A 27,369-nucleotide genomic window follows, 5' to 3' on the forward strand; every position below is an offset into this window, starting at 1 on the left:
TCTAAATGCCTACCCATCAAAGACATGCAGTGGTTGGGGTTAAATTCAAGTTCCCCATTTGCACGGTGATGTCTAACAGCTCAGGAGATATTTTTGCACTGAACATCCGTGTTTACAACCACCCCACAAGCTCCACATTGCACACAGTACATCTAATTGTCATGTCCTAATTCAGCCCTCCCAGAGCTTTGGGCAAAACAAACAAAAACAAATACTTATTTGTTGATTCTGAAATATTTCTCGTAAAAGTATGTCATTTCCTCTGGTACTGGTGAATTTAATTATGTTTCCTTGCACCTCTCGGTGTGACTTGGGATTCTAACTGGTTGACAGCTTGGAACTCATAATCAGATAGCTGTGATGTAGCACAGAATGCAAAGTGGAATTGAATGGTTGTAGCACCAGAAATGGCAGAATTTGTTTTGGAACTCTTGAAATTCCAAAACAATTCTAAGTTTACCTCAAAAATTGTGAAATATTGAAAAACATTGCTAGTATCTAAGGACTAGTCAGCATCAGCTAGCATAAGATTCAGTCAATGGCTATTGTTTCTCCAGTCATGATCACAAATACAAATTTTATTGATAATATTGGTTTATTTTAATCCAATCTATCTCAATCCAACCTAGGTTAGTTTAAAAGAACTGAATTCATAGACATATAATCATAGGCTCATACCTAAGATTTCCTGCATCTTAAAAAAAAATTAAAATCCAAATCCAAGTGATTAAAAATGCCTGTTCTTAAATATGACAGATTATCAAGTCTGGGCTATTTCTGTTTACACTTGTAAAATTTGAGACAAGAAATCTTTTATAGTTAGTTAATAAACAGCTTGTGTAACAGTATGGTAAAGTATGTAGTAGATTAGTATTTATTTCAGAAAACCGAATAGACAAATGTGTGATTAACAGTTGAACCACCAAGGTTAGCATTAGCGTAATCTGCTTAACACCTGAACCAAGTCTTTCATTTTCCACCCCCATAGTTGGACATAATCATGGCTTCAGTAGCAGTTTGTACATAGCCTGGCTTACGCTACATGAAACGACACAGCAGGGCAGTAGGCCACGCCTTGGCCTGGCCAACTGAGTCTGACCCGTTCCTCACTTCGTGAAGAGCTTGTGTGGCTTTTGCACAAAGAAGGAAAAGTAAATATATAAAGTCTTTTTTTTTAAATGCAGAAACTTTAAACTTATACTAGACATGAAGAAATACTAAGGGGAAGTCTTGCCTCCTTTCTTTGTATAGTTGTTTAGTTCAGTTCATCTCACACGACTGCTGTGTACCATGCATCTCTATACCATGCTTTGTGAAACATGTTTGGTTACTGAAATATTGATATTCAGCATTGTTTTTTTGTGTTGCAAGCCATCCAAATGGACAAGTAAGTTGTACAAAAATGTACTGGCATTTTTATTAAATATCAGAGGAAATGCAAAATAAAACAAATATGAACTTCATAAATGCGAAAAATTGTCCTAGAGGACTAAACCACTATTAACAACTATGTTATTTCATTCATTGTAGTTGTTCAGCTTCATTGTATCAGTGAATTACGTTTATCTCAACATCAGTCATAAAATGTCAGATACACTTTGTGCAATGGACAACCGACAGCCAACATTATCTTGGATAGGGTCATACTATCGAGATTATTGCGAAGAGGTAAGAAGGCGGGGTGTGTTTGGGGGCCGTAGAGCCAATGACACAGCCAAGGGGGCGTTTCATGCAAACGTGCTAATACACTGTAGCCATCTGCAGCTGGCAACGTGCGGTTTGTAGGGAAGGTCGTTGTACCACTGCGAGCATCAGGTGGACTTTCCAGACCTCCTCACTTCCAATGTCAGTGACAACTTTTGTTTTCTTTCCGCTTAATAGACATTAGCAAGTCATTATTTTCATATAGCCTATACGTTATCTCGCAGAAGTATCACTATGAAGTTCTGTTTCTTTTATTTTTCGGATTTGATTTAGGATTTCAATTCGAACTTGTCACGGCGAGTGCTGGGGAAAAGCGCGAGGTTTCGATTGAAAATTGATTACAACAGGACAGGTGAGCTGCTGCGTACTACCTGGCGATTAAAATAGTTTATAAAGTAATATCAGACGGTGAAATGTAGCCTCTTACCATTTCTATATGTAACATGTCTTCTTCAGATTAACGTTTTTAATGTCAAATGTAATCATGTCCCCAAACTAGATATCGAGGACCGTAATATACATTTGCTGCCAATTATTTAATGTACAAACTACTGACGTCAACATTGTACTTTGAGTGATTATTATTATTAGTAGTATTATAACAAAATCTATTTCCAAAATTGTGCTTCTATAAAATGGTTGCACATTTTCCCCTTGTAAAGATGTAGATATTTCGTTTAGCTTTTGCTTTCATCGTGTGTATTAAAGCAGATTCAATACAATACATATTTAGACAACAGCAAGTTGCCTAGCAGACGCCTGGGAGGTAGGTATTTGTGTGCTGACTCTGACGTCTTGCGTGGATCCTTAATACTTGTAATTTAGAGCTATATTTAGGCTTACCACTAAAATAATTGCAGCATTGCTGAACGATGGCACGGAGGTAGTATACTAATTTGTCATTGAAACAAAAGAACACATTGCAAAAGTGAGAGATTATTGACGAACAATTCTGGGAATGCACTGTTAAAGAAATATAAATCCCCAGAATTAATTTAATGTAATTTTATTTAATTTATTTAGCACAGTCATTGAGTTCATTTCCCCACATCTAGTTCATGTAGCGCTTTACTTTATCTGGAGCAAAAAACTGGGCATAGCCAAAACAGCAGTAAAAGAAGTTGTGGGTTGAAAGAGTAGGTGTAATTGTTGAAGAGGAGTATTGATAATTACTACTACTTTCAAGGTAATTGGTTTCATTTCTGCAGCACCCATTTAGTTAATGTATTCTTTCATTCCCTCAGTATTACAACGGAAGACACTCACATTTTATTACACGCAATTAACTTTGCACTGTTGTCTTAGAAATATTTACACAGCCTATTATGAATCCTGAACCGTGTAGCGTTTACAGTGGTAGAAAGCCTTCAGTGCTCCAGTCAGTCAATAAGTCATACTAATTAATAAAGCACTCTCTGGTTAAGCAGTTTGGAGTCAGGAATGTAACCCGAAGATTGATTATTTAATTCTCAGGTGGGTAATGGTGTTGTATCAATGGGCAGGGCTTCTTAGCCTGAAGTCCTTCAGGAAGTGTCTTGCAGTATAAATGGATGAGATGTTGGAATGTAAAGTTGTGTGCATGTCTCTGGTGGCGTTAGCTTTAGGTCAGGGCCGTTTTAGATGCCGCCTCAGGCCGCAGAGGTGTGACACTTCGAAGCGGCTGGAGCACTTTGAAGGAAGAGCAACGATCAATGATGCCTCGTCAATTAGGAGAACAATTTCAAGCGATATTATGAGCAATTAGATGTGCTCAAAAAAGTCTGCTTTGTGGACAGACGTGTAGGAATGGAACACCTTAATACTAGGGTAAAGATAAGATAAAAACATTTTTTGAATAGGGATAAAAGCTGACACAAAAATGGGGTCCAAGTCAAAGCTCTGTTTTCTATTTTTGCTACATCTGAGAAGTAAGCTTGCCCGACAAGACACCTGGGTATAACAGAGGAACATTCATGATAGTCTTGCTGGTTATGGTCAGCTGAAAACTAGCACAGACTCGGCAATAACACATGGTACATGTGCTAACCAGCAGTTGTGGGTGCCTTGTGTAGGTTTGAATTTAATGAAGGGGGGGATGGCATTCTGCCGTAGGGAACGTGTGGAAGGCCCACATGTGTTATGGTGGTGCAGGGAGTGTGGTACATTGTGGTTGGAAGGGCAGACTTTCTGTATTGGAACTCTTTTTTTTCCACAGAAATTTCTACCAGATAGTTTAGAAAGAGTACTCATTTTAGAAAAGGCATTTTTTATTGAAAGTATGATACAATGTATGTAATAGAAATGCGAAATTGGCAAGATGAACAATTTTACGGTTGTTTTGCAAGTTGTATTCAACAAATAATTTTCAGCAAAAGAATCATGCGTTTTAGGTCAATGATTTACTGTGGTAATTTAATGGCGTCAGGAACCACATTGTATATTATTTTTGGTATTGCAAGTTGGCACATACGATGCATGAAAGGTAAAATTTCACGGCAAAAAAAGCATGTTTAAAAAGCTTTAATTTCTGAAAAAGTTATTGTCGACATTTTTAAGTACTAAAACTGGGCCATAATTGATAAAAATTATAAAAATCCATTCCGTTGTTCCAGCATTTTGTGGGACCAAATGTAATTGGACAATTGGCTGCTCAGCTGTTTCTTGGCCAGCTATGCATTGTTGCATCATTCGCTCATGCACAAAAAAGCTAACGAAAGGTCGAGAGTTGACTTTGGGCGGCCTGTGGCGTAGTGGTTATGGTAAATAACTGGGACATGCAAGGTCGGTGTAGCCACAATAAGATCCGCTCAGCCGTTGGGCCCTTGAGCAAGGCCCTTAACCCGGCATTGCCCCAGGGGAGGATTGTCTCCTGCTTAGTCTAATCAAATGTACGTCGCTCCTGATAAGATCGTCTGCCAAGTGGCAATAATGTAATGTAATGTAACTCAGGGTGGAATTTGCATTTGGAGTCTGTTGCTTTTGTCTGTCAACATGAGGATCAAAAAAGTGTTAAAAAAAAATTGGGGGTATCAAAATAAACAGTTTGGTACATTGTGAAGAACACACTAGTGAGCTCAGCAATAGCAAACAACATGGTAGACCACTGTAATGGATGACCAAGGGATACTTTCAACTATACCTCTTCAACTGCCAAACAGACCAAGAACGGTCTGGAGGATGTAGGCATAGGTGTTCCAAATACTAAAATAAAGATTGCACCAGCATAACCTCAGAGGGTTCACTGCAAGATGCAAGCCACTGATAAACCTCAAGAACAGAACAGCCTGGTTATACTTCTAACTTGCTAAAAAAGTACATTAAAAGAATTACCTGTAACAGGTGAAACTAAGGAGACATGGAACAGGTTTACGCATCGTTATTGATGATGTCCCTGCTGGTAAACACACCAGGATGCATTCAGAAGTATACAGAAACATCTTATCTGCTCAAATGCCTAAAACGTATTGGACAGCACTTGACCTTGCAGCAGGACAATGACCCCAAACATAGTGCTAATGTAACCAATGAGTTTTTCAGGAGAAAAAAGCTGAATATTCTCAACTGGCCAAACGAGTCACCCAACCTGAATCCTATTTACGTGCAGAACAGGCCTGACAGAGCATCACAAGGGAAGATATCCGTGTCGATGGGTCGCAGACTTCAGGCACTCTTTGAATACAACGGATTTGCAAGCCAGTGCTAAATATGATGACATGTCCAATTACTTGTGGCGGGACTTTTTGTTCCAAGGGTTGTAAATACCTTTTAAATTAAAGCTGACAGTCTGCACTTTGACCTGACAGTACAAAGCCAAAACAACAACAAAAAATCGTGTCACTGTCCAAACACTTATGGACTGAACTGAATATATTTTATTTCCTTTATAAAATAAGGATGATTCTCAAAGCAAAAGCAAGGCCTCTCTGTGAATATTCTCTCTGCTCTAACTGTATGCGTCTGCCAGGTAGCCTCAGTGGACCTTTTTCTGCTATAAAATAATGTCCTTTACGCTGTTAGTTGAAACCTTGGGAAGAAGAGCGCTGTAGAGTAAGCGCTTAAGAGGTGTCTGACATCTTACCCTGAGGCTCACACCAGCCCTGAAACAAACGTCTCATTTTAATAGCTTTTCACGTGAAGCACACCTGACGGGAACGACTTCGACACAGAAATGAAAACCTCATAGATTATCGCCATGAAAACAACAACAGAGGTGGGGAATCTGAACATCAAACAAAGTAGCAGACCCCTGTTTTTCGTTCCCCTATTTTTTTTTGAAAACCCAATTACGTTTGTAGGTGTGCTCCCGTTGATGGCGCAATATCCTGGGTTAATTGGCTCCAGCGCCTGGGAAACATGTTGCATCACACAAAGCGACCGGCGCAGTGGTTGCGGCAGACGATTGCAGCTATTAGGCAGCTGGTGCAGGCAGACTGCGGGCTGGGCTGATTGATGAGGGTAATTGTTTGTCATTGGCCAGGCGGGGAGGGCCCTGTCTGCTGAAGAGTCGCTGGGCGCTTTCCGCCCGCTTTCTTTTCTTTCGCCTCCGATCCGCTCGTTCTCCGCCTGACCCGGAAATCGATCGAGGTCCGCCGTCTTTGAGGAAACGTCAACGCGTTAAGTGTGCCTTCTGAGAGCTAGGAGTTAGGAGTCTCCCGAACGTGTCTGGAGCAAGGAAACGTGGGCGCGTCCTTTTTGCGGACATTTTGTTTTTTCCGGAGGGCGTGACGTATAAATGATTGACCTGTGGATCCACCTCTCCGCATCTGCCACGCGTCTGCCTCGTCTGTAACTGACGTGGCTTCCAACTGACGTTTGAAGGAGCAAGGACATTCCATTTGCCAAATTCACGTTTTCTTGATTTCGCCGTCTTCCATTTTTCGCCTCTTTTCCTTGCCTCATCCTGATGGGTGCAGTTAGGAGCAGGAAAAGGAATAATTAGTCACACACTGGCTAATACATGCCCCCATGTAGGCCCGGCTGGCCACGGTTGGCTCTTGTGCAGTTAAGACCGGTTTATTGTCCAGCGACAGAGCATCGCTGCGACCAGCGACATGCACTGTCACTGGTCGCAGCGACGTTCGGTTTATTCTCTGGGCGACTCGAGAGCGTTTATATATTTTTGCTAAGGACGACGACCACAATAAAACTTTAACGAACGTTCTGTAAATGCAGTCAAGCGACGCTCTATAAACGGACCTGCTCTCTGACAGCATCATAACGTTACAGTTTCATAACGTTGTATGCTTTTTCAGCCATCATTGAGACCAGGGGCCTGTCTCAGGGAGCAGTAATCGTGCGCTGTGTTAACGGCGTGTGAGTGTGAGTGCAGTGCCGGAGAAGGAACCCTTCCAGGAAATAAGAAATTAACACGGGCAAAAGCAAGCAAACAAACAAACATAAATAAATACGTGTTCTGTTTTCCATAACAAAAACTCCCTGTGCAGTTTTGTCTGCCAGTCAGTGTTACTTTTTTTGTTTTAAGGGATTTCCACAATCATTCAGCCAAAAGAGAAAACATGCTGGCACATTCCCAGTATCAATATCTACGTAAAAGGCACTTCTGTTCATCTGGGTTAAACTAGCAAAGCAGCTGCTTCTCTGTCGTAAACGCCCATCGGGTCTCTTAGAGCATCTCTGCCAGGAACAGAGGAACCTGCCTTTGCCCGTTTATAAATATGGTGCAATATTAAAGGTAACAGATATTTTTGAATCTAATTCATACTTCATTTATGGTCTTTGGAAGCCACGGAGCATAAACTTTTAATGAGTCTTGCAGCTGCTAGCAGTAAAAAAAAAAAAACTAAAAAAAACGAAGAAGTGAATTCAGTCCTGGCATTCAGACCCATTGGGTTTATTTGTTCTCAAGTCATTATCAATCTTTGTAGTCTGTAAACTGAAACGCTCCCTCACTTCGTCAAGCATGCAAATTAGAATTTTAGTATTTGTAATCGTGAAACTAGTTTTCTCAAGCACTTAGCTCTAAGTGAGCCGCCACAGATCTATCACTATAGTTTCTAGCTTTCTGTTTTCTGTTTTCTTTTTTTGTTTTGTTTCTTTAAACCGTGGTGTCTGATTGAAATATCGTCAAAAGAAGCCAGCGACAGGCTTTAGGAGTAGGCCAGTGGAAAACAAAAAGTGGCAAAGAAATTTTGAAAATTTGAGTGTCTATTTATCTATCTATCCATCTATCTATTACATTACATGTCATTTGGCAGACACTTTTATCCAAAGCGACTTACGGTTGATTAGACTAAGCAGGAGACAATCCTCCCCGGGAGCAATGCAGGGTTAAGGGCCTTGCTCAAGGACCCAACGGCTGTGCGGATTGTGACGACACCATTGTCATGTGCCTTAACCACTATGCTAATCTATCTAATCTATCTATGTCTATATGTCTACAAACTATATGCCCTGAGTGCTGTGAGGTACAGAAATTAAGGCCTAAAGGAAGGAAGCAAAGGGCATGAGGCACCCCGTTACATTATCTGAGGTTAACCCACGTTCTCATCAGGCTACATCGTTGAGTTTTTTTGTCAGGCATGAACCTGAATGGGGGCAACCGGCTTTGTGACTTAAAAATGAATATGAATCATCCTATGTTAATCAAAGGGAAAATATTTCATTGGTTATTGAAAAATCGAAATGGTTGTATATTTTCTTACACACATTTGTATGCCAAGTTGTTACAGGATGTCTCATAGAATTATGCTTATTGCATGTTTACTATTTAATCCCACCAAATTAGAACATTTAAAAAAATCATACAGTATCAATATAAAAAAAGGGTTAACTGGTTTTTAAGAGATGTTAAACACTAAATGGGTTCAAATTGACCCCAAACGTAATATGGGTTAATGTGCATACACTGTACATCAGGAGTGAATGTGTGTGATCCGTGGACTAACCTAACGCTGTGACTGCAGATAAGAAGGCATATGGTTCAGATCACAATGACAGAGTAGTAATTGCTTTTCTAGTTACAGTGCTGGAAAAACAATATAATTACACTTTGTCTGGATAGCTTTGCCTACAATGCGTTTGTAATTTCAGAGCATAAGTTGCCTGTATTTATTAAACACAAAGTAACTGCAGCCAGCAAATACAGCTGGTGACTTGGCAAGTCTGTGTCCTACAGCACACAATTTTGGATGTTCTGCAGTGAACTGTGCAGGTCTGTGCACTGTGCACGGTGTCATGACAGATTGTGTTATAGCTAAGCATAGGCCCTACCAGTGCCTAACAAACAGCAGTTTAATTTACTGTAGGCATTCAGTAGACTTTCTTATCCACAGCAAAATCTGTGAAGTAAATCAGTAAAGTATACAGTTGCGTCAAACATATGGTTTATCAATTTTTACCTTTTTAACAATTTTCTATATTAGTTTATCTGTATTGCATTTTCATGACAACAAAACATATGACAACATGAAACAAAAGGGTCATATTCAGGTACATTACATTCAAAAGTTATTTTTACTGGGCTTACTGATTTAGACATAAAATGAAAGTAGCCTGCAAGTAAAATAATTGTATTATCATATGCATCTTATATACAGTATAATAAGAATAACATATTTAGAATAATGTCACAACATTACATTTTTTATTTATTTATTTTTATTGACAAATATTGTGTTGTGGATTACAGTGAAATGTAAAACGGTCAGCTAGGTCAATAAAATACCCCATAAGCATAAATCCTGTGTTTGGTGATTTTTAATCTTATGTTGTGATTGACTTTAGAAAAGTGTGATGGCCAGTCAGTGTCCAGTGATGTCTCAATAAACAAATAAACAACACCAAGGCAACCCAGTGATAACTAATAATTATTGATAGAAATAATATTTTCTCTCTAACATTCTCATTAATTTTCAGCTGTAGGTTTAGCATTTGCACACAGTTTAATTCACCTCATAATCCCACAGTATAAAAGGCAGGCTATATGATGCCCTCTGGTTCTGCTGCTTTGGTTCTGTGAGCTGACATGCTTCTCAGGATTGCTTTTGCTTTGCTATAAATAGGGCGCTTCCTCTCGATATTTTCACTATAGAAAGTGCCAGAAAGCCTGAGAGGCCAGGTGTATTATTCGAGTTAGGTAGCTGCATGCTACACTGTACCGTCAGTAGCAGTCTGCTGGTACTGTACAACACCTGGTAATATGATATTTATTACAGCCGTTTTAAACGTAATCTTTGTCTGACTCAGACTGTATTTAATTTAATTGAACATTTTTGCGAGTCTTAAATCAGCATGCTAGCATACGTGAGGGGATTTATGTTTTTGGCTATGTAAATATGATTCTGGAACTATCTATTTTTACCCGCCAGTCATTCTGAACTTCCCATTGCACTGCTCCGATAAATTGAAATGACAGACAAGTGAGCGCTAATGCTGACAAATGCGTGGGGTGGGGTGGGGAGGGGAGTGGGGGAGGGTTTGGTCGTCTCAGGGTATGTCAAGTATATTGAGACCTTAGAATGATATGGTTTTAATTGACATTTTCGACAAGAAATAGAGTTAGTGTCATAAATATGTTGTTTAAATGGCAATTTGATTAGGATTTTCTAATTGTACTTTTCAGAGTACTGTCATTTTGACAGAAGTGCCTTACATTTCAGTTTTACTGTGTTAGGATCAATATCTCAAAACTACACAGAACGCAGACAGAACCTCATAATTCCATGGTCATGATATGCTAAACCCATCGTACTGCTTCTGAATTGGTGCTGCGTTTAGTTACGTGGGCTTGCTGTGATTCCTATAGTGAAGGCCGACGTTAGCGCAGCACGTTAGCGTTCAGCAGTGTTGCTGACACACCTGCAGCGGTGACTCTTACCGGAGTTTTCCTCTTTGTTGAATGGAGGCTGTTTGTTGTTGGTGCCCTTGCCGTGTTGTCCCGGTGAATCAGTCAGCAATTAGGGTCCCGTGGTCTCCGGGGGGAGGGTGTCTGAGGGCGCGCGGGGCTGTGCCGTCGGATCGGCTCTGTTTGTGTTCTCTTTTCCACTCTCCGGCCTCTGGGAAGAGAGCGGAGGAAACTGGGCTCTCTCCCAGGAACCGGGGAACATGGGCGACCATTTTGCTGCAATGATTACACTAGAGCATGATGCTATTGTTTCCTAACCCGATCTCTAATTAGCGTTTTACGCACACTCGGTCTGCATTATGTGGATGTCTCCGCAGTCTATGGCGAGACGTTTGATTGTTCTGCTCCTGTGTGTTTCTATAAGGCAGTGCATCTAACTCCCATCCTAAAATTATGAGATGTTTATATTTAACGTATCTTGACCTTGGAATTATAAGGTTCTATCTGCATTCTGAGTGGTTTGAGATATTGAGCTTCAACGCTACCAAAGTGAATGTGCTCCAAGTGGATACATGAAACCTACCTTTAAACAGTGTTTTTGTGTAAAATTAAACAGATATATTTTGTGCCGTATAAAAATGTATTTATGACACTAACTCACTTTTGTCATGTCAGTTAGAGCCGTATAAAGCATGGGGCTAGTTACCGTAGCGTCCACGGTCAGAACCATCAAAGTAGTTGAATCGGTAAAGAGAGTGTCCGCATATCAGGCAGTGCTTCAGCCCAGGCGGAACAAAGACTAAAAATATACAGTATGTAACCCAAATAAAAACTGGGGTTAATTACAAGTCTCTCTAGCCATCAAATGTAAACTTCACAAGGCCAGGGGAATTGAGAACACATTAAACGGTAGACAGTGTTTGAGCCTTCTGAAATGCATTCTGGGAGATTAGTATAAAAAGAGCAATTGGCATTTAATGAGTTTTTGAATTATTATGAGACATTCAGGGAAATTGATGAAAGACATGACGAGGACTGACAGACGCACCATATTGTTCATGTTCAAGTTTAAACGACAGTTATACATACTTCGTAGCATTATATTAAGATGTAATGCGTTTCTCAAGCATGTTTAATGTATTTTGTTTGAATTTGGACAACAAACAAAATGAATAATGTAATGTAATATTTATTGTTTGCTAATCCACGTAGTCCCATTTGTTTATCTGTGTAAAATTATCCCATTTGACAGTTGGAGGTGCTTTGATGTGAGAAACATCAGCGAGGCAGTGGCCAGCTAGAATTAGCAGCCTTGCTGCGATGCATGTGAATCGACAAGCCGTGTGGTTAATAAAAAAAAAGTGAAACCACAAAGAAAGAAGCAGGCGGCTCTGTCATTTTTATATACGGACCTGCAGCTCGGCAAAGCCAGTCGCAGGGGATGCCTGCAATAATAGCCACTCGTTAATGCGGCGGTGTCGACGAAGGTGATGATCGTAATCTGAATATTGTGGAAGAATCTAGCTATCTTTTTTTACACCTTTCTTGCTGAGATGTCCAACTTCCCTACAGAGCCAGGAGCCAGTAACCAAACAATTTGCATTGGAACAAGTGAGAAAATGCGTCTTCCCTTTACCCACAAAGAGAGATTAATGTACTGCAGTTCACAAGAGGTGCTCAGTTTGAAGCCCATGTAAACACAGCCTTGAAATAAGTGGGCCTAACTATCATCATCTACTCGGGAATCTGTGTAGTATTTGCTGATATTTTGGCTGTGTCTAAAAAAGCGAAAAAAGCTGAATTGAATCTTCTGCAGGACTTTTTCAATAAGCCAGGAAAGCGATGCCTTTCTGAGGTGTGGCAGATTAGTGAAAGTTTAGTTTAGTGAAAGTCTTTTTTGCATGCTTTCTTTTGGTCATGGGGCTAGTTTGAATATGAGCTTTTTTTTTTTTTTACTTGCATTACATTACAGTCAGCCATTCATCAGATGCTCTTTTGCAGAGTGACCTCGAATGGTCCAAGCAGACACACATACGTTGACGTTAATAAGTTAATAACTCGTGCTCCTCTGTTGCTCATGAGAAGGTGTGAAGGTGTAGGACCTTCGAGTCATACTTTATAAGGAAATGGCGGTGCAGGGGGTGGATTCCTCAGAAATCCCCCGAATGCCAGCGTGCCTAGCGTGGGTCGGGGTACATTGAGCCCTCCGAGGGTCGTGGGAAACGCTGGCAGCACATCCGCTCACCAACTACAGCCGAAGTCTAAATATAGTGGAGGCTCGTTCTCGTCAAATGTGAGAAGGGGGGGAAAAAAGAGACAGAGAGGTTCCCTGGGGCCTTGCAGCAGACGGTGTCACCCTTGTTCTGGAAGCAGCGATGCTGGTGACTGCGTTAGCATCGTGGCTCTGGTTAGCGTGCTAGCATCTGGACGCAGCAACCCTCAGGCCTGGTTACCGCGTTACCGCGTATAAGGGTCACGATACGGTGGCTTTCAGGCCCGCTTAGCGTGCTAGCATCCCAACACTGCAACTACCAGGTCCAGCTGTCCTCGCTAAACAGTGTGATGTTCAGCCTGCATCTTTACTCTCGGGCCTGGTTGCCCCGTTAGCGTCCCGACACAGTGACTCCCAGGCCTGGCGACCGTATTAGCTTTGCAACGCTGCAACTCTCAGGCCTTTGCTAACTTCTGCTGTCTAGCCTACATCTTTAGTGAGGCCTGATTACATTACATTACATTACATTAATGGCATTTGGCAGACGCTCTTATTCAGAGCGACGTACAACAAAGTGCATACCCATAACCAGGGATAAGTGCCCTGAAAGACCCTAGAGGGAAGTACAATTTCAACTGCTACCAGTACAACAACGATAAGGACCAGGGCCAATTTTTAAATTTTTTTTTTTTTTTTTTTAAACAGACAAACAAACAAAACGCAAAAGTATGACCAAACCCTTTAACTAGCCAAACACTGCTTACCTAGCCAAACTAAAAATACTGATACACAAAAAAGTAAATCACAGAAAGACAACAATTAAGGTTTACAGGGAGGTGGGGAGGGACGGGGAGAGGTGTAGCTTGAAGAGGTGCGTCTTCAGTTTGCGCTTGAAGGTGGGAAGAGATTCTACAGTTCTGACCTCAACAGATTAAAATCTAAATTTTGGTTATCATGTCCTACGTGCTCTGGCTTCATTTGCTTTCTCAGAATTTTTCCTCAAAGTTGATAAAACACACAAAACACCCCTATTTATGACAAAAATATTCTCATTTCATTTTTATTTGATATTTATTTTAATGAAGTGAAGTTGCTTTTTAAAAGCAGACGGGAAAAAAGCAACCCGGGCCACCTAATTTTACTAAACTTTATGACTCATGACTCAGGCTGACACAGGTTTCGATTTCAAAAGGGGGGTGTCCAACTTCCGCATTAATGCCAGTTATGAGTGGCTCATCGTTATCTCTCCGACAGGCCTATTCATTAATGAGTATGTATATCCATGACATATTAATGCATATAAATACATGGCATTTTAAGGTACCTATATACACATGTCATATTGATGTTTATATACACGCCATATGGGTTTCATTTTGTTTGTTTTTTTATGGTAGGGTCTTGCAGCCCGGTCTTGCAGATTAGCTTTCCTGTGACCTCTGACCCCTGTCAGGAAAATGGCTGACATGTTTCCTTTGGGACGCTGCCCTTTTCTGGCATGTGTGCGTTTACCTCGCTTGCACATGGGAGATCAGGGGGTGGACGTTGGACTTCCTCTCTCGTTCAGCGCGCTGTTTTTCTTATCCTGCTTTTAAAGTTGCTTATTCTACCTTTAAAGGCAGATGGCATATTTTTAACTCTGTCTGGTGGAAACCGGTATTGGTCCCCGGGTAAGGCACAGTGAGGGGGTGTCTTGGGCCGGGGCTAAGTTTAGCACACATAAGCTCATCGGGGTATATATAACCCTCACATTACAGAGGGGGATTTCTCTGCTTCATCTCTCAGACAAAGAAATAAAAAATTCCCATAGAAATTATTATAAACCTATTATTTTGCTAATCTTTGGGGTTTTACAGATGTCCAGTCTGCCTGGACTTGCACAATGACCATGTGTCTTTCAAGGTTTGTCACTTGTGTGGGCCTCGACTGCTGCTATTTTCTTTAAGAAATTATGAAAATTATGTTTTTTTTGGGTTTTTTTACAGAGCGAGCACTTGACTGTGACCACACTCACACAACAATGGGGAGAAAGAAGATTCAGATCTCACGGATTCTTGACCAGCGAAACCGACAGGTGAAACGCCACTCAAAGATCTACTGACTTTACATTAATGACATTAATGGCACTTGGCAGACGCTCTTATCCAGAGCGACGTACAGTTGATTAGACGAAGCAGGAGACAATCCTCCCCTGGAGCAATGCGGGGTAAGGGTCTTGCCCAAGGGCTGTGCGGATCTTATTGTGGCTACACCGGTGATCGAACCATCGACCTTGTGGGTCCCAGTCATGTACCTTACGCAACCACTACAGGCCGCCCTAGACATGAATAAAAAAGTGATTGGATTCATTCATTTTTGATAAATAGGCCTTTCTCTGTAAGTCAAGTCACTTCACATGAATTTCAACTGAAGTAAATGTATTATTGCCAGTGTTTTGTCACTGCAGGTAAGGGGCAGCCCGTAGTGTAGTGGCTAAGGTACATGACTGGGACTCAGAGGGTTGGTGGTTCTAATCCCAGTGTAGCCTGGATAAGATCTGCCCAGCTGCTGGGCCCTTGAGCAAGGCCCTTAACCCCGCATTGCTCCAGGGGGGGATTGTGAAAAACTGAAAATGAGTCTCCCTGCTTGCACCAAGACTTTCTGTGAGTCTCACCGATCGCTCCGAGACTTTCTGTGAGTCTCACCGATCGCTCTGAGACTCTGTGTGAGTCTCACCGATCGCTCTGAGACTCTGTGTGAGTCTCACCGATCGCTCTGAGACTCTGTGTGAGTCTCACCGATCGCTCGGAGACTTTGTGTGAGTCTCGCCGATCGCTCCGAGCCTTTGTGTGAGTCTCACTGCTCGCTCTGTTGTCAGGTGACCTTCACCAAGCGGAAGTTCGGGCTGATGAAGAAGGCCTACGAGCTGAGCGTGCTGTGCGACTGCGAGATCGCCCTCATCATCTTCAACAGCACCAACCGGCTCTTCCAGTACGCCAGCACCGACATGGACAAGGTCCTGCTGAAGTACACCGAGTACAGCGAGCCCCACGAGAGCCGAACCAACGCCGACATCCTGGAGGTACTGCGCCCTGATATCACACTCACCTGCCCCTAGAGTACTGCACCCTGATATCACACTCACGTGCACCTAGAGTACTGCGCCCTGATATCACACTCACCTGCCTCTACAGTACTGCACCATGATATCACACTCACCTGCCCCTAGAGTACTGCGCCCTGATATCACACACACCTGCCCCTAGAGTACTGCGCCCTGATATCACACACACCTGCCCCTATGCATCAGTGATATCATACACACCTGTATCTACTGGAGGCATTGCATACTGGCCCTGTGCCATACTGATATCAAACACACCTACATCTACTGGAGGTATCACATACTGGCCCTATGCCATACTGATATCAAACACATCTGTATCTACTGGAGGTAGAGTACTGCACCCTGATATCAAACATGCCTGCCCCTACAGGAAGTATTGAACACTGGCCCTATGAATCAGTGATATCAAACACACCTGCATCTACAGGAAGTATCGCTCACTGAACTGATCTCAAACACACCTGCATCTACTGGAGGTATCATGCATGAGTGATATCAAACAAACCTGCTATTAATAGCGATGCTACACCCTGCCCCTATGAATTACTGATATCAAACATAGTTGCACTTACTGGAAGGACTGAACAATGCCCCTAAGCATTACTGATATCTAACACCTCTCCCTACATGCCCGACATGGGGGCGACATGGCTCAGGCAGTTTTCATATTGTAACCACTTGTGAAGGCCATTGCTTGCGTATAATTATGAATCAGTTCTTGTGTATAATTATGAATCAGTTTGGTGTGTGTGGGAAACTGACCAGCAAGAACACACTGTTAAAAGTGGGAGTTCCTCATTTACATATGGGTTACAGGGACCATATTGGGTTCTCCCCTTGTCTCGATGATTCCTGACCGTGTTGTTCCTACATTAAAAGCATAAAGAATGACTCAGTAAATCAACTCACCTAGTGTATTTCTCGCCTAAATCATTACAGTGCTGTATGTTGTGTCACAATGTCAGAGCTCAACAACTAATAAAGTTGCTGTTCTTGAGACTTCCACTTTGTAGAGACAGCATTTTGCGTGACCGTGGCGACGGGCATGGACTTTCATAATAAAAGCGTGGCCTTGGCTGTGACACTGAGAGGCTGTGCTGACAGGCTGTGCTGTGACACTGTGCTGAGAGACTGTGACACTGAGAGGCTGTACTGAGAGGCTGTGCTGAGCTGACAGGCTGTGCTGACAGGCTGTGCTGAGAGGCTGTGCTGACAGGCTGTGCTGTGACACTGTGCTGACAGGCTGTGCTGAGAGGCTGTGCTGACAGGCTGTGCTGAGAGGCTGTGCTGAGAGGCTGTGCTGACAGGCTGTGCTGAGAGGCTGTGCTGACAGGCTGTGCTGACAGGCTGTGCTGAGAGGCTGCGCTGACAGGCTGTGCTGAGAGGCTGTGCTGACAGGCTGTGCTGACAGGCTGTGCTGAGAGGCTGTGCTGACAGGCTGTGCTGAGAGGCTGTGCTGACAGGCTGTGCTGAGAGGCTGCGCTGACAGGCTGTGCTCTCTCTGCCGTTGCAGACCCTGCGCAGGAAGGGTTTGGGCCTGGACGGAGCGGAGCTGGACCCAGACGAGGCCGCGCAGGCCGCCGTGGAGAAGTACCAGCAGCTCAACGAGGGCCTGGACCTGTCTGTGGCACGCCAGCGATACTACGTAAACACAAAGGCTTTTATTGTTCTCCGGATAAGCCGGGCCCAGGAGCCCGTGAATTCCACAGAGCGGACATTTTGTGCACACAGGTTCTGAGTTCCACAGTGCGGTACTGAGTGAATGTTTCCGTTTTCTAGCTGTATCTCTGATTGGTGAAGTTTTTTTTTTTCTTTTGCCTGTATGTGAACATATCCTTCCTTCCCTAAACTGACTTAATTTAGTCTCATTTGGACTGGCTTTGAAATGCACTGAATCAGTATTATTAGCCCTATGAAGAGGTTTTTTTTTAGTGTTCTTGTGCCATATTTTCAATATTTACTCTGGGAATCAATGTCATGTTTTGTTGGCTTTATAACCTTACACTGTATGCTGCATTTTTGCAGATCTTTGAAAAGTAGGATATTTGGAAAGTTTTATTTGGAAAGTCAGTGTTCTAGAACTCCATCACTTTCAGTCACCAGTAGTGATTGTTACATCAGCATTAGAATGCTCGGTTAAGAAGATTCTGATCACACATTTGTTACCTCACACCTTAAATGCTTAAGATTCTGCATGATTCTTAGACACAGATAATGTCTCTCGCTAAAGAAGTACTTCCTGTGTGCATCTCTCTCTGGCCAATCAGGCGCCCCAGGTCCTCCCCCCTGAGGCGCAGTACTTGGTGACGGCGGGCTGTGAGAACGGCTTCCCGGTGGGGAGCCCCCCCGGTCTGGGGGTGCACCGGACCCCCGCCTTCAAGCCCGTCGGCCCCAAGCTGGGCGCCCCGAACCCCCACCACACGCTCTCTTCACTTATGCCTCCGCACTCCGGTGAGAGACCCGTTCATAAAGGCCCCATGTTATATATAAAACACCTTTCCAGTGTTTTCATTTATGTCCTGATATCCATGAGAAGTTTGTGGCGTTTCAAGTGCCAAAATCAACCGCTATCCAGTTTAACAAGCGCATTCTCCAGTGCTTCTCACAAGCTTGTTGTAGTCAAGTACAGTGTAGAACTGGGGTGTGCTACCCTGGCCCTGGAGAGCCACAGGCCTGCAGAGTAACACTGTAAACCAGCAAGAGCCAGTGGCTCTCCAGGGCCAGGGTTGCACCTGGTATACAGACCATTCCCCGTAAGATGGCACATCTAACACACATGCATCACTGCACCATAACAACAAGCATAACCTTCGTTTTTTTAATGCCATATTTATATTAGCTTTCCAAACGCAAGGCTTCCATTTTGTCTGTGTAGTAATATCTATGCAGTGTAGATCAGTAATTCACAAAATGTGTGTTATCGCTTGCCCAATTTGACAACCGCAAAGACAAGCCATCACAACTGTCTCAAAGCCGGTTGGTCCACATTATAAAAATTTGATAAAAGCAGCGGTGAGTTGTCTCCAGTCTGTGGGCTGTCTGTAGAGCACTTCCCTGAGGTTACCGTGTTAATTCCGTTTGGCTCAGCTGCCAACGCTTACAGGAAGTGGGCCTCCGTGCCCCTCCGCTCCCCCCCCTTCCCAGCCCCTACCCCCTCAGCCACACACCCAGGAGACTGCCCCTCTGTCGCTTTCTGCTTCCTGCTCTGAGTGCCACACCTGCAGGTCATCTCTGGTAAGGCTGGTGGCTGGGGGCGGCCTGTAGCGTAGTGGTTAAGGTGAAGGACTGGGACACGCAAGGTCGGCGGTTCTAATCCCGGTGTAGCCACAATAAGATCTGCGCAGCCATCGGGTCCTTGAGCAAGGCCCTTAACCCTGCGTTGCTCCAGGGGAGGATTGTCTCCTGCTTAGTCTAATCAACTGTACATTGCTCTGGATACGGGCGTCTGCCAAATGCCAATAATGTAATGTAATGTAATGTATTGTAATGTTAGTGTGTGGCTGTCAATGCTACACATCGAACCAGCTGAGATCAAGAGGGAATTATGGGATCTGATACAAAACTCCAGGCTCTCACGAGAGAGTGTCTGTGTCCTGGGTTTCACTCTGTACCATTCTGGCTAAGTGAGCTTGATGGAGTGATAGTGAGACATTGATTGGCACTCATACTGTGAATATTACGCCAATGGCATAAGGCTTCATTTGGCATAAGGCTTCATTTGTGCTAATTACTTTATTGAAATGATGGTTGGGGATGGGGTGCTGCATTTGGGAAAACTGTTTGATGGGCGTCATGACAAAATGGCTGTCAATGTGAGCGTCTTGTTGATGGAGGGCTGAAGTACAAGAGGAGATAATCTGGTGGCCCTCGTCATAAAGGAACTGCATTTGGGTCTTCAGCATAGTCATAATTCAGATCACTAATGCTCTCTTACGTCTATGGCCATCAATGCTTATTTGACTGACTCGTTAAAGTCAATAACAAAAACGTTTTCTTAACTTTAAAAAAAGCATAAAAAATATAATGGAGTAATACAAAAAAACATTTTTTTTTTATCAAGTTTACATTAAGGCAAAAAAAACCATAAGCAGAACTTTACAAAAAGGCTATTTAAAAAAAAAACGTCAGAGAAAGTCCATTTCAACCACATCCTGTTTTTCACTTCCTGTTTGTCTCTCTCTGAAGCCATTGGCTACTCGATGTTCTCCCATGGCAACCTGAGCCGGGCTTTGGAGATGAAGACTCCGCCCCCCCTGAACCTGGGCTGTGAGAACAGGCGAGCAGAAGCCCATCCCGGCCTGCCTGGCCCTCGGCCCAACCTGAGCAACGCGGTGAGGCCCCCCCTCCCAAATTACACCCCCCCCTGCAGGGACCCTGCAGAGAAAAAGTTTAAATGCATTTAAAATTTTTATTTTTATTTCATTTTTATTGAATGCCCATTGTAGTGTTGGTTTAGAATTTCGCTGACATTAAGAAGTGCTTTTTGAGAGTGGTCATTGTGTAGAATTGCTTGCTCGTATGTGTAGTGGAGGCAGAGACACTGGGTTTTCAAGACCAGGCTTGTTATGGTGCTAGATATTATTTAGCTGTCTGGCAAACTAAGCAGTAGGGCACACTTTAGTGGTAGGAAAAGGCGAGCATTGCCGGGCTGAATTATGTTATGTTATGTTATGTAATTGGAGAATGTATGGTTTTTGAGATTAAAACCAGAGTCATGTCAGAAATAAATTTCCATGTCTCAGGATGTTATTTCACTTCAATTAAATTCAGTTCAGTTTTATTTGTTAAACACTTTTTTCACAAAGACACTTAATAGGCTAAATAAAAGGGCAAAGACCAGGCCTGAACCCCCAAAATAGTGAGCACATGAGGTACGAAACTCCCCAGTGGGGAGAAAATCCCTCAAAAACTGCCGAATATGGAAGAAATTGGGACCCTATGCACTCTGTAGGAGTTGATTCGACACTGCACATTTTACTGTGTTAATGTGTACGCTCGCGCTCACTCAGTGTGTAACCAGAGCCAAAATGGCCGCCGTGTTGACCTGCAGTAGCAGCAGCTGCGTCGGTGTCAGCTCTGCTTTGGTGTGCGCTGCGCTGCGATGCCTCTGATTGGACCATCTCGTGACTGCTTCTTTTGTGTTCCAGCAGAGGGCGCTCTACCAAGGCATGCATTCTGGGAACCCCATGATGGGCGTGGGCAAAGCCGGCCTCCTGGGCCACAGTCTGGGGGAGTACGGCCTCTCCCCCGCGGGGCCCCCTGGTAGGCACACAGCCTGTCCGGCAGCAGCGCAGGATAGTCGCTGGATAACTGCACCGAGTAAAACCCGGAACAGCTCCTTTTACATTACATTGCATTATTGGCATTTGGCAGACGCTCTTATCCAGAGCGACAATTGAGTAGACTAAGCAGGAGACAATCCTCAACTGGAGCAATGCAGGGTTAAGGGCCTTGCTCAAGGGCCCAACGGCTGTGCGGATCTTATTGTGGCTTCACTGGGATTAGAACCACAAACCTTGCGGGTCCCAGTCATTAACCTTAACCACTACGCTACAGGCCGTCCTTTTAATCAGGTCCATGTTCCACATTTTGTTCCGGGTTTTACTCAGCTAATCCTGCTTTGTGATGCAGGTCCCAGGATAAGCCAATGACGTTTAACCTGTGAGGACTCCTATCTGTGTGTGTAACAGTGTCCGTCCACAGCGGCTTGCTGCTGTAGCCATCCCCTGTCTCTCTGTGTGTCACTCCTAACAGTTCGTTCTGGAGCTGTAAGTAAAGTCAAACATGGAGCGTAACCCCCCCCCTTTACAAACCCCCCCCCCCCCCCCCCGAAGTTCCCCTGACAGTTGCCAGGCCCGTTACGGAGCAGCGGGTCACTCTAAGAATGCTGACTGACGTACTTCCTCCTCCTCCTCCTCCTCTCTCTAGAGTACCCGCACCATGGCTTCTCCCACTCCGTCAACCTGCAGAGGAACTCAGTGAGCCCCTGGCAGCCGCCCCACCACCAGGAGGCCCACGTGTCCCACATCAGCCAGGGGTGAGGAGGCTGCTCTACCCTGCACGTTCATCCAGCCAGCACGGGGCATGCGCTGATGTGTGTGTGTGTGTGTGTGTGTGCGCGTGTGTGCGTGCGTGTGTTCATCAGGCCATGCTCGCGTAGCAGTGTGTGTCTGTACGTGTTCATCGAGCCAGCATGGTGTAGAAGCAGCTACACGGGGCATGCACTGTGTGTGTGTGTGTGTGTGTGTGTGTGTGTGTGTGTGTGTGTGTGTGTGTGTGTGTGTGAAAGAATCTGACAAGAACTGTGGCCATTTCACCATTGCATTATTGGTCTTAGTCATGTCAAATCAATTTTATTTGTATGGTGAGTTTTACAGGGAACTGTCACAAAGAGGCTTTGCAGAGTATGGGAGGGGCAAATGTGGTTTACTGTGGTATTATTGATTCCAGAACCGTGGCCAATGGAAAGAAGGGTGTTATAACCAGACTTACATGAATTTACTTGAGTGAGAGGGCAATTTAGCTTTCCCCGAGAACATATCTAGTCCCAAAACAGTGGGTGCTCTGAGGATAAACTTTTAAATTCTGTCAGAAATGTGCCTTTCGAGACATACACAAAGGTTGTATAAGGACTTTGAGAATTTCTGCACTTGTCTGTTAGCGACATCCAGCGGCTAATGTGTGTACTGCATATAATTTTTTTAAAATGGTGCAGTACAGTTGTGTGCCTGCAGAGGGAGGGCCATTTTGTATTACAATTCCTCAGATTAATTTTTAAGAATTTTAAATGGACACAAAGAAAGTATATTGTGTCTTTACTTCTCAAATAACTTTTTGTGTAATTCTTTTTTATTGGTCAGGAAAAGTTGTGATCACAACAAAACATGAAGGAGCCAACATGTACAGCAGCTTACATTTATAGATGCTAAGTGAAAAATGCTTGTGCTCAGTAAATCTTTTAAATGTTCCACTTTATTAACACTAAGCACATATAACACATGAGAGTAGTTGTGAAGAATGCAGGGTAATGCTTCATAAAAGGCTAAACTGAGTAGAGGTTCTAGTGACAACAGATAGTGAACACTTGGTAAATGGTAAATGGTTGGAATTTATATAGCGCCTTTATCCAAAGCAATTGATGTTTCTCTTTCACCCATTCATACACACACTCACACACCAACGGCGATTGGCTGCCATGCAAGGCACCAATCAGCTCGTCAGAAGCATTTGGGGGTTAGGTGTCTTGCTCACAGACACTTTGACATGCCCAGGGTGGGAATCGAACCGGCAACCCTCCGACTCCCAGACGACTGCTCTTACCTCCTGAGCCAATCATTTATGCAGGGAAAGGATTGTGGGATTTGCTGTCAGAGTCAGATTAAAAGCAGTTGCTTCATACAAGCTTGCTTCTGGTATAGTATAAAGTAAGGGAGTAAAAATGCAAGTGTAGGCTGTTGGAAAGCCTAGAATTTTTGGAACACTGGAATTTGACCATCATTGTACAGAATGCATACGCAATTGTCCTAATGACATATGGATTAATGACTTTGCCAACAAGACTGGAATTGTGACCTCATTGTAAAGTGCCTTCATGGGGTTTCCTACAGTTTGTGTGTCATCTTGTAGTCCAGGATGTACAGGACTGGAAGAGCACGGGCCCTGTATCAGCTGTGCTGTGCCTGAGAGGCGTTTACAGAACGTAGCACTGTATCCATGTACCCCAGCTCTGTATTTTAACCACCGCTATTAAACCCCATACATCTCTGAAGACTAGGCCAGAGATCCTGTTCAACTTAATGCACTTTTCTTTTAAAATTAGAGATCTATGATTGTGATGATGTGGAGAAACAACCGTAAAATTAATGATTTTATATGCAAGATGTGCTGTTATTGAATACAGTGGCGTTGACGTGGAATCCACGTCCAGGTTCAGAAAGGAAAAGTCCTTTGCCGGTATTTTGTTCCAATCACCTGGATTGACTAATTAAGATAATTATTTGGCCAGGAGGTGGAACTATAATAAGTGAAATCGGCTGGCTGAGTTCATGGGTGGAAGAAGCACGTTTCCTCTCCGAGCCCTGGTCTCTCCACCTGCGTCTCTGAGTGGACCAGAGTGAACCAGTCTGCAGACGCGTGTGAAAAGGCGGCGCGCGGAAGGCTTTCATTCCCGTTTCTCTCCGCAGCGTTCCCGACGGAGGGTGTGCCTTTCCCGCCCCGACGCCCGCCTCCCCGCCTCAGTCCTCCCTCAACCTCAGCATCAAATCGGAGCGCGTCTCCCCGGAACACACCTGCTCCCCCACCACGCCCCCTCTGCACCACATGATGCACCCCTCGCCAATCAGCAGCACCGATTCCCTGGGCCAGATTGCTCCGGAGCCCTACGCAGCCAATGAGAGGGAGGCTTTCCAGAAGGGCGCCTACCCACCTCCGCATAACGTGGCCAAGGCCCAGCCGGAGGACAAGTCCAGACTGCTTGCCAGGCGCTTGGAGACTGCGGAGGCGTGGCCGAGATAGTGGGCTAGGGGTGTGTGTGTGTGTGTGTGTGTGGGAGGGGGCGTGGGGGTGTGTGTGGTGGTACTCATTATTTTTAAATGTCCCGGAGGACAGGCCCCACTGCTCGGCCCTCCCTGCGGGACCCTGTGTGTGTGACTCTGCATTTTTCCCAGACACAGTGAGGAAGCACGGTCTGGGGGTGTGTGTGTGTGTGTTTAATTAGCCCATAGCCCTTCTGAGTGGCTGGGGGAGAGCAGGACTCTGTCACTCTGTGTTCCCCTGGCCTGAGCTGCAGTAGAGTGAACCGCTGCCCAACCCTGCTCCTGAGGGGTCTACCCATCCCGTAGGTTTCCACTGCAACCCTAACACAGCACACCCCATTCAACAGCTAGAGCAGGGCTGCCCGACCCTGTTCCTGGAGATCTACCATCCTGTAGGTTTTTACTCCAACCCTAACAAAGCACACCCCATTCACCAGCTAGAGCAGGGCTGCCCAACCCTGTTCCTGGAGGTCTATCGTCCTGTAGATTCTCTCTAACTCTAACAAAGCATACCTCACTCAACAGCTAGAGATTTCCTTGAGCTGCTAATTCGTAGAATCAGGTGTGCCAAATTAGGGCTGAAATGAGCGGTAGATCTCCAGGAACAGGGTTGGGCAGCCCTGGGCTGCATCCAAAATCGCATACTAAGCATACTACTCATACTACCTTTCAATGAAAATCAGCCTGAAATTTAGTATGAGTAGTATGCTAGTATGCGGTTTTGAACGCAGCCCTGGTTTGGAGAATTGTGTGTGTGTGTATCATCTGGTCTGTTCATTCAGTATAAAGCAGTGTTTCTATTAACTCTTACTTTCAAGCCTTTGCAACCATGTACACTTCAATGGTTCAACAATTAAACTAAGAGCAATATTCATAAAGTGTCTCAGAAGAGGCCATTGCTGACCTAGTATCAGGTTTCACTGCCTGTAGTCCAGACCTTATCCAGTCTGAGCTGATCCTAGATCAGTTCGTCTGCTCTGAGACACTTTAGGATTTACAAGCCTTGAACGCAAAACGTGTGCCCTGTTCTATTTGTACCTGTGTTCGGGGCTAAGGCAATATTGATCAATAATCTTTCCTTAGTGAGGTGGTATGACTGACGTAGCTGCCTCGCGAGACCAATTAGACATCAGAACTCGTTCACAAGGTTTTCCTCATTTATCATTTGGACGTGATTTCTGTACTCGGGTTTTCAAATCGATGACACGGTTGAAAGGAAAAATAATAAAGCAATGGGGTGGACTGGTGTATCGAAGAGCAATTCATCAATTTGTCTCTCAGGGAATTTTTGGTATCAAAAAGTTTTTTTTTTAAGTTTCAACAGTTAACATATGAAATATGCTAACTATTAAAATTATAGCCTTTAACAATATCTTAACACTGTACTGTTTCGTATTCGTCTGGATTTTTATGCAGACTGGGTTTTTGATTACAATACAGAATAACGAAAAAAGAAACATGCATTTGAAGACCAAAGGTTTAGGGAAGACATACTGTGTAAATGTTAGCTTATTTTAGCTTATTGCTTCTGTCAACAATATTGCAAAAATATTCACTGTTATGTTTTTTCCTGTTAAAGAAAAAAAATTCAGGTATAATTACAAGCAATTATACATGATTAGACAATATTGCAAAGCTCTGTTATGGATTGTCCTGTTGTTCAGGAGAATCATTTTGTTTTCAGGTATAATTGCGAGCGATTATACGTGATTAAAAGGATTATTTCTTTGGGTCAAAGACCAGTTTAACTTTTTTTTTACGTGAGCTTTTTATTATGTAACTAGGGAAAGAAATGATCTGAAAGTGGTTGCTAGCGCAGCTTTTATTTCACAGCTTTGTATACAAGTTTTGACGCTTTTATTCCTCTCATACCTACAGTTTCAGTTTTTAATATACAGCGAAGCACCCTGGCTTTACAAAGGGAACATGGATTTCTTATGAGGAAAAGGGAGTGTTTTACTATTTAGTCTTATTCAATTCACTCTTAATTTCTATGTTTAAACGCATTGTGTATAAAGTATGCGAAAACATTATGTGCACTGATTTGACGGAGATAATTATGAATGGTTTTATAAAATGTTAATGATAAGATTTTTTTATTCGAATGTCTTTGCTTTATCTAAAAATGACTTTAAAATGATCATTAAGCTAATTACAATTTTGCGCTTTTCTTTATTGTATACACTAGATGTATTAATATTTTTCTTTTTTTTTCATTCTATGTTTGAGTGTTATAAAAGTGGTTGACTTTGAATTTCGAATGATTAAAAGACCCCTTGGAAAAGTGGCTAATATTAGAAACGTGCTTCTGTTTTGCTGTTACGCTATCTGGTGTGCGTCATCATTGTTGGCCACGAGGGGTCACCCTGTCCCCTGGCGTCTATATCAAGAGTCAAGTATGGTCGTGTTTAATGCAAATGTCTCCCGCCAGATCCCAACTTTGCTTCTCATTAATGGATCCTTATTTTTTCCCCCACAAAAGAGACATCTGAGGGCAGTGCCTGGGAAAGTTTAGCTGTGCAATGCGGCCGTGTCTGTCATCGTTTAAATTATGCAGTACGACGGCTGAGTGCGAATGGCTGTTTCCCACAAATTGCTCATTTGTGGCCCGTGTTTTGTTGCTTTGACTAAATCTTAAGAGATTTGGCAGCGGTCTGATCAGAAGAATATTTTATCTGTTCATTGTGCCTTAACTGACACTGATTTATATTGGGAACATAAAAAATAAAATCTAAACATCATTTCACACCGCCAGCTTCCCTCTCGTCAGATATGGTGTTGAAGTCTTGCTAGCCTGGAGCGAAAACTCCTGGATTGTACCGACTCAGAAAACTAATCTCACAGTAGGCTTAATGGAGGTTATTTGACAAACCATTCAGAAGACATCAGTCAATTTTTGACTCAAATAACTGACCAATTCCCTGTACTAATCTGTGAACTCTTTGCTGCAAAATGTATGGTTATTTCCTGTGACTTGAGTCTTCAATCAACGACCTAATGAAAGAGAATAGTGTTAGCCCGCCCGTCTCTT

General features: G+C 43.5%; 1 protein-coding gene across 2 annotated transcripts; it reads left to right on the forward strand.

The window, feature by feature from the left end:
- Positions 1-1,772: 1,772 nt before the first annotated feature.
- Positions 1,773-26,639, forward strand: mef2b (myocyte enhancer factor 2b). Of its 2 annotated transcripts, XM_061237476.1 has the most exons (10): positions 1,773-1,845; positions 1,978-2,056; positions 14,684-14,772; positions 15,556-15,759; positions 17,318-17,449; positions 18,072-18,255; positions 19,990-20,135; positions 20,952-21,066; positions 21,733-21,841; positions 23,988-26,639. In XM_061237476.1, exons 3-10 carry the CDS (start codon positions 14,719-14,721, stop codon positions 24,316-24,318), a joined length of 1,275 nt encoding a protein of 424 aa, XP_061093460.1. In that variant the 5' UTR covers positions 1,773-1,845; positions 1,978-2,056; positions 14,684-14,718; the 3' UTR covers positions 24,319-26,639. The 2 variants fall into 2 exon arrangements, with proteins under 2 accessions (XP_061093460.1, XP_061093461.1); XM_061237477.1 differs by having other exon boundaries at positions 1,787-2,056; positions 20,955-21,066.
- Positions 26,640-27,369: the final 730 nt, after the last annotated feature.

The sequence above is a fragment of the Conger conger genome, chromosome 4, assembly GCF_963514075.1.
Source record: "Conger conger chromosome 4, fConCon1.1, whole genome shotgun sequence".
Taxonomy (NCBI): domain Eukaryota; kingdom Metazoa; phylum Chordata; class Actinopteri; order Anguilliformes; family Congridae; genus Conger; species Conger conger.